Genomic DNA, 10,502 nt, shown 5'->3' on the forward strand with positions numbered 1-10,502 from the left:
GCGCAACCCCATCCTAAGTGACAGACTTCCTGCCACAATCTCCGCCCCCACACACAGGCCACACAGCCCAGGTCTAGTAACTAATGCCGCTTAGGGCTCCACTTCCTCCCCTCTGGTGCCTGGGTTTCCCCAAAGATTTTTTGGTTTTGTTCTTGTTTTTTTAATCTGAAAGGCAGTATGTGAATGTGAATGGAATAATGCGTCTCAGTGAGTGCAAATCTTTCTGGGAGATGCTATTTAAACTCACCCGAGGGCGCCTGGGAGGTTCATTCGGTTACGCGTCTGTCTGCCTTCAGCTCAGGTCGTTGTCCCAGGGTAGAGCCCCCTCATCCGGCTTCTTGCTCAGCAGGGATCCTGCTTCGGCCTCTCCCTCTGCCTGCTGCTCCCCCTGCTTGTGCTCGCTCTCCTTCTGTGTTAAATAAATAAATAAATAAATAAATAAATAAATAAATAAGGTTTTTAAAAAATAAAAATAAAAAATAAACACACCTGAGCTGGGGCGGGGGGACATGTCGGAAGGTTCGGTGATGCAGGTGTGGGGACAGGGAGAGGCCTGAGCTTGGATTGAAGATTGGAATCCTAGCTTCAATTATTTGGCCTCCAAAGTGTCCTTTGAGGTTCAGAGAAGATCTGTGCGGACGGCTTCAGGTCCCACGACAGATATGGCGGTTCCCTCATCCCCACAGCCTGCAGAGAAGTTTGGGGACCCAGTTGAGGAGGTTCGTAGGCCCTGGAATTTCTTCCAGCCCTGCGTCCGTCACCCCGGGGCGGGGAGAAGGTGGCAGACTTCAGGCCTCCATGTGTCACCCCCAACCACGGTGTGATGACCTCTTTTCTCACCCAAAAAGAAGAGGGCCTGTGTGCTCGGCAGCGCCGTTCCTATCAACCACAGGGCGGCCCCCGGCTGCCTGACACTCTGCCCACACCGCCCCAGCGGACACACACAGCTTCCCAGCCTCCCCTGCCCCGGCCAACTCCTCCCTCCCACTTTCTTCTCAAAGGCTACCCTTCCCCCACCGTCTGCCCAGAGGCAATGCTGGAGATCCTGGATAGATCTGGCCCCAGGCCGACAGGGAAGACCAAGCTGGACACAGACACTCAGGCTTCCCGTCAGGCAGAGTGGCTCCTGGAGGGGATGTGAGAGCCTGGGGCTTTGTGGGATGTACAGGAGTTCAGTTTTGCCTTGGGGAGAGAAAGAAGGCATTGGAGGCTGAACATCCGCTCGGGCAAAACGTAAATGCTAGGAGTAAACGCAAGGAGCGTGAGCTGTTAGGGGTCGGATCTCATGTGGGGGCGGGGAGGGGTATGGAATTCCAGTTTGAGGAGCAGCCAAGAAATGGCATGGGTGCAAGAGTGGGGAGACTTAGGCACCAGGAGGACTAGGGATGGGCTCGAGGTCACACAGCAGGGCCGGGGGTCGAACCCAGGCAACCTGCTTCCCAGCTCTGGGCTCTCCGCAGCTCTGTCATCACTACCAATGCAGCCAGGCGGGCCCCAGGCTCTGGGGGGACCCGACTCTCAGAGACCCCAGCCAGGACTACGTTTCCCAGCCTGCCGCGGGGGGCGCGCGTGCGCACTGCGGCCAGTGATGGAGCGCTGACGGGGGGCGCGGCGGCGGCGGCGGCGGCGGCGGGGAGGGCTCGGCGGGCCATTGGCTCGTGGTCGCGGCAAAGGCAGCTTGAGGACCAGAAGAGAGAGCGGGGCCCGCGGGCCGGGCCGGGGACGACCTGGGCTGAAGCCATGGAGGACCAGAGGGGACGCAGCCCCCCCCAGCCGTCGCCCCGACCTCTCCTCATCTTGCCGGGGTCCAGGCGCATCACCTCCATGCCCCCCACCCGCGCCCAGAATCCCAGCCTCAGCCTTGACCCATCCCCCACTCCTTCCATCCGGACTGCGGACCAGGTGTCCTGTCTCTAGCCCGCCCCGCCCCGGAGGACCCCCCTCCAGCTCAACACAAGTTGTCCCACTGATCCTGCACCTCCAGAAAAGGGACCCGTCCGAGGCCTAGGTCAGGATTCCAGGCCCCAGCAGGACCCTCCCGCGCGGCGTCCTTCTCTCCAGGCGTCCCCTCACCCAGAGCTCGCTCCCCCACTCCCCAGTTACCTGGACTCTCAGGCACCCCGTTCTCCAGGTTCCTCTTTCCTTTTTGCTAATCCCTGCTCCCAAGATTTCCCCTTCCGCAGGATAGCCCATTTTCTACAGGCATGATTTTGCTCTGGGGTTTTCTTTCCCCAAGGTAGCCCCTCACCCCATGCCCGGCCCTCAGTAGATAGGTACAAGGTTGAAGGCTTTGTGCTGAGGCAGACCTGGCTCAGGCCCAGGGTCTGCCCCTTGCCCAGAGGTTCTTTTTGAGCCTCAGTTTTCTCTGCTGTAAAACGGGCATGCTTGCAGTGCCCATCTGCTAGGTGAGGGAAGATGGGGCCAGGGCTTTGCCCAGGGCCTGCCTCATGGCGGGTGCCTGATCTCACTGGAGCCGTGGCTCCCACCTCTCCTGGATCCCAGGACGGCAGAGTGGGGAGCCCCAGGTGGGGCAGCCGGGCCTGGCGAAGGGGCTTACCGGCCCTGCATATGTGCGTGCTTCCCGCGGCAGCAGGAGGCGCTGCGGAAGATCATTACTACCCTGGCCGTGAAGAATGAAGAGATTCAGAGCTTCATCTATTCCCTCAAGCAGATGCTGCTGAACGTGGAGGTGAGGAAGGCGCCTCTGCAGGCGGGACGGGAGGAGGTGGGGAAGTCTTGGACAGGTGGGGGGAAGGGATGGAGGGAGGGGCAGCCATAGGAGTTAGCCTGTTACTGCTGATGCCCCTCGGCCGTGGCCTGGCTACTGTGTCCAGGCCTCAGTTTTCCCATCCCAGCATGGGCTTTGGCCAACCCTGGCCTGTCCGACCCTGCAACATCTCTCCAAGGCAAACTCCACCAAGGTGCAGGAGGACCTGGAGGCCGAGTTCCAGTCCCTCTTTTCTGTCCTGGAGGAGCTGAAGGAGGGCATGCTCATGAAGATAAAGCAGGACCGCGCCAGCCGCACCTACGAGCTGCAGGTGTGTGTTGGGGAGGGGCTCCAGCCACACCTACGAGCTGCATGTGTGTGTGTGGGGGGCTCTCCTGACCCTCACGCAGACCCGATTCCCCATGGCGCCCCTCGGACTTAGCAGAGCCCATCTGGCCTCATTGTCTTCCTCCCAACCTGCTTCCCCCGCCCCCCCGCACTGCTTCCTGGAGAGGCCCCCAGGTGTCGCCAAGGTCTAGAACCAGACACCCCAGTGGCATTGGCCTCAACTCCTCTTTTCCCTGGTTTCTTCTCTGCCCCCTCACTGGCCATGATCCACCAATCCCCCACCCCACCTGCTCCCACCCCCTCTTCTCTGTCGCCACAGCCCCACCCCCACACCTGGCTGCTTCTCTCCTCCAGTCCTCCCCCAGCGCCTCCAATGTCTCAGTCCTTCCCACTGGTCCCCCAGATCTAGCAACAACCCCCCTTTCCAAACACCCCCCACCACCACCCCATGGCTCCTCTGCCACTCTAAACTGAGGCACTGGGGCTGCATCAAAACCTCCTGGACAACTTTCTAACATCCCGGATTCCCAATCCCAGGAGAATGTGGAGCCCCAAGGCTCAGGTGTGGCCTGGACACTCCAGTTTTTAAGAAAGGGATCCCCAGGTGATTTTGAAGCGCTGCCGGGAGTGAGGCCCCATTTCCCTCCACCCTCCCTGCCCCACCTGGAGTTGGAGAAAGGCATGGCAACCGAATCCCAAAGGCAGTGGGGAGCCGCGGAGGGTTTGATGCAGTGGGGTGAGGTGTCTCTTTCCTCGGTGCCATGCCACTCACTCCCAGAACCAGCTGGCTGCCTGCACTCGGGCCCTGGAGAGCTCCGAGGAGCTTCTGGAGACAGCCAACCAGACCCTGCAGGCCACGGACCGAGACGACTTCCCGCAGGTGGGCACCTCAGGAGCCATACTGGTAGGGCTACGCCATAAAATGCAGGACACCTGGTTAAATTCACATTTCAGATCAACCCCAAATGACTTTTTTAGTATAAGTATGGCCCATACAACATTTAGTATAAGTATGTCCCAAAGATCCCACAGGACATACTTATGCTAAAAAATTATTTGTGATTGATCTGAAATCTAAATTTAACAAGGAATAATTTGTTTAGTGTAAGCAGATCCCATGCAGATGTTTAGTCTAAGTATTTCCAGATGTTGCATGGAACATATTTATATTAAAATATATGTTGTGTGTCTGAAATTCAAATTTAACAATGAATAATTTTTTAAAAGATTTTATTTATTTATTTATTTATTTATTTATTTATTTATTTATTTATTTATTTTGAGAGAGAGAGAGCAGGGGGAGGAATGGAGGGCAAGGGACAAGCAGACTCCATGCTGAACATGGAGCCCAACATGGGGCTCAATCCCACAACCTGAGAACATGACCTGAGCCAAAACCAAGAGTCAGACACTCAGCCAGCTGAGCCCCCAGGCGCCCCTAACAATGAACAATTTTTTAGTATATGTCCCATGCAATATTTAGTATATGTCCCAAATATAAAATGGGATATATTTATACCAAAAAATCATTTTGTTTATCTGAAATGAAGGTTTAACTGGGCATCCTGTATTTTTATATGCCAAGTTGGCCAGCTGGATATAATGGGCACCAGGCACTGGGGAGGGGGTGTGGGGGTAGGAGCCTGTCTTTGCCCCCAATTCCTTTGGGGCACGGCCAAGTGTTTCTGCCTCAGTGGTGGGGGACTTGGCCAGTGGCTGCTACTCTGAGCCTCAGTCTTCCTGTCTGTATAGTAGCTTTCTGATTCCATCAAGAAAACTCTTTGACTTGTATTCTGTTGCTTTTTCTAGGCTGCCAAGCAAATCAAAGATGGGTAAGATGCTGGGATCTGGTTCCCACCCCCGTGCCCTGCCCCTGGTGTGAAGGTGGGGATGCCCAGGTGAGGGCCTCTGGGCCCAGAGCACTGGACCAGAACCAGAGGGAGTGGGTCTCCCCCACACTTGTGAGAACTGGGCCCGGGCCCCCTTGAGATGCCTGCCAGCAGTCTGCCTCCGCCTTCTTCCCTGCAGTGTGACAATGGCCCCTGCCTTCCGGCTGTCATTGAAGGCCAAGGTCAGCGACAACATGAATCACCTCATGGTGGACTTCGCACAGGAGCGGAGGATGCTACAGGCACTCAAGTTCCTACCTGGTGAGAAGGGAACTTCCTCAGGCCCTGGATTTCAGGGCTATGGTACCCTGAGAAAGGCTGGAGTAAGCCTGGCATTGGAACTCCTGAGGCAGAGGCCCTGGCCCTCGAGGTGGAGCCCTGAGGATCCCCTGCCCCCTGTGGGTGGATCCATGAGGAAGCCCGCCCCCAGTGGCACAGCCCTGGAAAGCCCCACCCACCAGGGGGTGGGGTCCCACGAAGGCCACGCCCCTATCAGAACTGAAAATATTCTACCTCTAAATGGTGGAGTCCTGAGAAGGCCCAGCCGTTTGTTGGCTGAATCCTGAGAAAGCTCTTCCGCGCCACCCCACCCTGGGGAAGCTGCACCCCTAGACCCCAGTACCCGGGGGGGGCCCAGCCCCCAAGAAGGCCTGTAGTGTGATGGAGGAGTTTCAGTAAGCTGGCCCCCGGAAGCCCAGGACCCTGACCCCCCCTCCCCTGCTCCCCTCTGTTCTGGACAGTGCCCAGCACCCCCGTGATTGACCTGGCCGAGTCCCTGGTGGCAGACAACTGCGTGACCTTGGTGTGGCGCATGCCGGATGAGGACAGCAAGATTGACCACTACGTGCTGGAGTACCGGCGGACCAACTTCGAGGGCCCGCCCCGCCTCAAGGAGGAGCAGCCCTGGATGGTCATCGAGGGCATCAGGCAGACGGAGTGCACCCTGACCGGTAAGGGCAGCTCAGCCCTGCTGCTGACAGCCCCCCCACCCCCAACCCGGTGCAGCTCAGCAGTCCCAGGATCCCCTTGCCCCTTTCAGTGGGGGCCTGGCTGGGCTGATCAGGAGTAGCAGAAAGTAATAATAATGAAGACGATATTGTTGATCGCCCCTGCACTGTTCGTGGAGGGCTTACTAAAGGTTTTACCCACGTGTAATGGACATGCTTATCATCAGGATTTTACAGATGAGGGAACTGAGGCCCAGGGGGGAGAAGGCATTCTCCATCCCCAGCTACAATCCAGCGTTTGTCCATTGCAGTGTATTGAGCGCCTACGGTGTACCAGGCGCCGGCCTTTGCATTAGCAAGCAAAGCGGACGGAAATCCCTCCCCTCGTGGAGCTGGCATCTTCCCAGTGTTTGGGGATTTCCCTGGCAGGTGGAAGAGAGCAGAATGCGTGGGGAATCCCTCAGCGGGTAGGGGAGGGTCTAAAGAAGGGTAAAATCAGGGGGTCCCTAATGAGTTTCAGAAGCCGTCCTGAGCCAAGGGAAATCCTCAGTGGCTGACAAGTAACTATCACCGCAGCTCTTGGGCTATAATCAGCCCATTCTTTATCTGTAATTAGCATACATGGTTAATAATGAGTATGCTAATTGCAGGAAAGAAAAGCTACCAGCCAGCAAGAGGGCCTGTCCTTTGCATTGGAATCAAAATAAACATACCCCACTTTTCCCCCACCGATGTGTATTTTTTTATTACGGTAAAATACATATAATGTAAAATTTGCATCTTAACCATTTTTGAGGGTCCAGTTCGGTAGTAGTAAGTACTTTCGTGACACTGTAAAGCCATCATGCCATTCATCACTTTCCATCTTGCAAAACCGAAAGTCCGTCCTCATGGAACACCGACTCTCCAGCCCCTGGCTCCCACCATCCACTTCCTGCCCCTGCGATTTTTACCACTTTCAGTGCCTGATGTGAGCAGAATCCGACAGGATTTGTTCTTTCGTGTCTGGCTTATTTCCCGGAGCGCAGCGGCCCCAGGGGTCATCCATGTTGTAGTGCGGGTCAGGATTTCCTTCCTTTTTCAGGCTGAATGTTCACGTGGGTGGACACACTGGGTTTTTGCCACTAGTAGCGGCTTACTTAACTATAGTTGTGTAAAAACCAAGAAACGGCCACGAGCGCATTCTTCGGTGTCGATCCACGTTTCCCTGGTGCTACGGTACGCCGTCGTCCGTGCGCGCGGTTTTCTCCTGGGTGCAAATTCTCGTGGCCGCCACCTCGGGCAAGGTGGAGCGCTGCTAAAGCCCAGACTTCCTGGTGCACCGCCCGCTCGCCATACCCTCTTGCCTTCTACAAAACTCTTAGCAAGCGGATTCCGCGGGGGAGGAAGTTCAATCCATCCAAGGTGTGTGGTACTGAGGGTGCGGCTGAGGACACTCGTCTAGCCACTAACCCATGTGGGTGGTTGTAGCCCACCTGCCATCTCGATCGCTTGGACAGTGTCTATAGCTTACATGCCCCCACTCTTCTCATCCTTGTGTGAACCCTGCTTAGGATGGGGAATATGATTGTCGGTTTGCAGACTGGGAAACTGAGGCCCGCAGTGAGTTCAGACCGTCCACGGTCAGATGGGTTCCAGGTTTCTGAAACTGAGCCTTCTGGATGGTGATCTTTGCTCGGGGGTAGTAGACGATGTCGCTGAGCAAAGCGCTGAGCTCTCGGAGAAGGGGATCCAAGAAGGGTGGGCAACTGGAGGTGGTGGCAGCCAGCCTGAGGCCCGAAAGAGGAGGGGCGGGTGGGGAACAGCCCTCTAAGTAAAAGAACAGCCTGATGAAGGGCTCAGAGGCTAGAGGGCTGGGCCTTTGTGTCTGGAACTAGTTAAGTTTGCCTCCCACTTCTGTGGGGAGAAGTGAAAGGAGGAACGGGGTCTTTATCTGGAGGGCAAGGGGAGCTATGGGAGGTTTTAGAGCAGGGGCTACTGAATGCTGTTTAGGATGATCAGGGAATGGGCATCCCATGGGGAACACTCAGGAGGCAACTGGACATGTGGTCTGGCTAGAGGTTAGGCTGTGGGTGCTGTGGTGGATGGATGGAATCTGAAAGGCAAGAAGGGGTCAGGGAGCAGAGTGAGATGAGTAAGGGCCCCAGACTGAGTCGCCCCCACATTTAAGGGTGTCAAGGAGGGAGAAGCCTGCAAAGAAGACCTAGGGAGAACAAACAGAGGGGTCGTCCAGGAGACGCCTTCCTTCCGAGGACAGAGAATGTTCCAGGAGGGAAGGAGTGGTCAGCCAGGAGGTCGTGCAAGGTGGGGACTGACGAAGCCAGAGGAGGGAGAGGAAGGGAGGCAGCAGAGAGGGGGTAGGAGTGAAGACAGCTGACCACAGAAGTTTAGCTTGAGGGGAGACACAACTAAAGACAGCTAAGTAGTTGCCTTTGTAATTTTTTAAGACTGGAAGAAACTGATAAAAAAGGACATAAGGGAGTGTGGAATGTATCCTAGAAGTAGGGGAAATTTTTGACCCGGCATGGCTAGATCCAGGGGTTCCAGCAAACGACTTGCTCACTGTTGTTCCCTGAATTTGTTGGCTCTGGGGGCTGTGTTCTGAAGGAGGCTGATAAATTTTCCTAAGAAGAGCTTCCTAGTTGGCCAGCCCAGGGATGACAGTGACTCTGCTCCCTAGAATACCAGCCCGATGTCCCAGGGAAGATTCTTATTGGCCAGTTTGAGTCATGTGCTATTCCTGAACCAATTGCTGTTACTGCCTCCTAAAGCAGCCTGATTGGGCAGTCTGGGTTGGAGGCGGAGCCAAGTAACCCATAGCCCCACAGATGAATGAGGGCGAGGGGGGTTTCTCAGGGTTAAGATGTCGTTTGCGAGGTGCTCCCTAGCGTGAGGGGTGGTGGGATTACTATGGGACACAGGGACCTATAATCGATTGCACAAAGCATACACAATGTTGAGATCCCTCTGTTGCTCTAGGTCTCAAGTTTGACATGAAATACATGAATTTTCGTGTGAAGGCCTGTAATAAGGCAGTTGCAGGCGAGTTCTCCGAGTCGGTGACCCTGGAGACACCAGGTGACTGGCCCACCCCCCACCCTGCCTGTGACTCCATAACCCCTCATCCTGGGGCCCCAGGTACTATAGTGCGTAACGATAATCTTCTAATCAGGGTTCTGTGACCCTTTTTGCTCTGGCTGCCAGGAAGCTCAGAGCTTAGTCCACAGGAGATTCCATAGCCTGAGTGTCTAATGTGAGCCTGCTATTGTTTTTGCTTTTGCAGTGGATCCCATTTTACCTGGATGGTATTATACTCTTTCCCTCTCTCACACACGCACACTCATTCTCTCTTCTACAAAAATAGTTAAGGGCTCTTAGAGTGGGGGATGGGATATCAGTCATGCAGACCGATCTTACTCTCCTGCAGTGACACCTCTGCCCTTATCAGAAGTCCTTCTGCAGTCCAGCTTAACTATTGTGCTATAGCGGGCCCCTTTCCTGAGACTAATCCCCAATGGAAGCACAGAGCACAAGCGCTTTGAAAATGCCTCCAGACCTAAGGGACCTTTAGGCCACAAGCCCTCGGCCTTCGCTCCCCTGGCTGCACGCTCTGCCCCTTCCAGCTTCCCCGTCTGTCTGTCTTGGTGTCTTGCTGCCTGTCTTCTCTGTATCTGTCTGCCTCTGAGTCTGTCTGTTGATCTCTCTTTCTGTCTCAGTCTCTGTTGACTTTTCCTGTTCTCTGTCCCTGTCATGGTCTGTCTTGGTCACCGTCTGTCTCTCTGTCTCTCTCTGTGTCTCTCCGGGTTTCCCCATCTCTGTGACTCCCGCGTCTGCCCGGCCCCAGCGTTCATGTTCCGCCTGGATGCGTCCACATCTCACCAGAACCTACGGGTGGATGACCTCTCCGTGGAGTGGGACGCCATGGGCGGGAAGGTGCAGGACATCAAGGCTCGCGAGAAAGATGGCAAGGGGCGGACGGCATCTCCGGTCAACTCCCCAGCCAGGTAGCCGGCCCCCCTACCCCCCGTCCTCCCTGAGTGTCGGGTGGAGGAGATCAAGCTGGACAGGGACGCCCAGAGTCCAGCGTGGTCAAGGCTGGGGTGGAAGGAGGGGCCTGGAGCTGGAGGGGCCCAAAGAGCAAATGCAGGGAGAAGAGGTTTTTAACTGGGTGTTGACACACAGAAGGAAGGACAGGGCGTGTTCTGACACACGGGGGCCACTGCATGAAAAGAATCGAGACCTGTGGAGGACTGAGGAGAAGACCTCAGCGGCTGGGCGGGCCGGGGAAACCCTCCTCTGGGGGCATTGAGGGCCAAACTGAGCCTTCCCCTCCCCGCCCCTCACAGGGGTGTGCCATCCCCCAAGAGGATGTCCTCGGGTCGTGGGGGTCGGGACCGCTTCACCGCTGAGTCCTACACGGTGCTGGGTAAGGAGGGGCGAAGACAGGGGGACAGCAGGGACACTCCGGGCAGGGCCCTGATGGTGGGGGGTAGGAGAGAACTCCTTCAGCTAGGGAAACTGAGGCAACCACCAACAACAAAGCTTTCTGGGAATGGTTCCAATAACATGTTGCCGTGGCACTGGAGGAGTGGGAGGATTGGGGGGGTGTGG

The 10,502-nt window shown here is 56.0% G+C and overlaps 2 protein-coding genes across 2 annotated transcripts in view; both read left to right on the forward strand.

Annotated features, from left to right (window-relative positions):
• The first annotated feature begins 509 nt into the window (after window positions 1-509).
• Window positions 510-10,502, forward strand: part of MPND (MPN domain containing) — a 20,140-nt gene continuing 10,147 nt past the window's right edge. The window contains exons 1-3 of the mRNA XM_034660013.1: window positions 510-519; window positions 1,002-1,137; window positions 1,595-1,633. Coding sequence (XP_034515904.1) covers window positions 510-519; window positions 1,002-1,137; window positions 1,595-1,633 — 185 coding nt within the window. The remainder of the gene's footprint in view (window positions 520-1,001; window positions 1,138-1,594; window positions 1,634-10,502) is intronic.
• FSD1 (fibronectin type III and SPRY domain containing 1) overlaps window positions 1,592-10,502 on the forward strand; it is a 9,379-nt gene continuing 468 nt past the window's right edge. Inside the window, exons 1-10 of the mRNA XM_034657319.1 lie at window positions 1,592-1,755; window positions 2,591-2,689; window positions 2,907-3,038; window positions 3,834-3,935; window positions 4,865-4,887; window positions 5,084-5,205; window positions 5,685-5,894; window positions 8,871-8,969; window positions 9,736-9,895; window positions 10,238-10,446. Coding sequence (XP_034513210.1) covers window positions 1,741-1,755; window positions 2,591-2,689; window positions 2,907-3,038; window positions 3,834-3,935; window positions 4,865-4,887; window positions 5,084-5,205; window positions 5,685-5,894; window positions 8,871-8,969; window positions 9,736-9,895; window positions 10,238-10,446 — 1,171 coding nt within the window. The 5' untranslated portion in view covers window positions 1,592-1,740. The remainder of the gene's footprint in view (window positions 1,756-2,590; window positions 2,690-2,906; window positions 3,039-3,833; window positions 3,936-4,864; window positions 4,888-5,083; window positions 5,206-5,684; window positions 5,895-8,870; window positions 8,970-9,735; window positions 9,896-10,237; window positions 10,447-10,502) is intronic.

This window comes from Ailuropoda melanoleuca, chromosome 4 (genome assembly GCF_002007445.2).
Source record: "Ailuropoda melanoleuca isolate Jingjing chromosome 4, ASM200744v2, whole genome shotgun sequence".
In the NCBI taxonomy this organism is placed as follows: domain Eukaryota; kingdom Metazoa; phylum Chordata; class Mammalia; order Carnivora; family Ursidae; genus Ailuropoda; species Ailuropoda melanoleuca.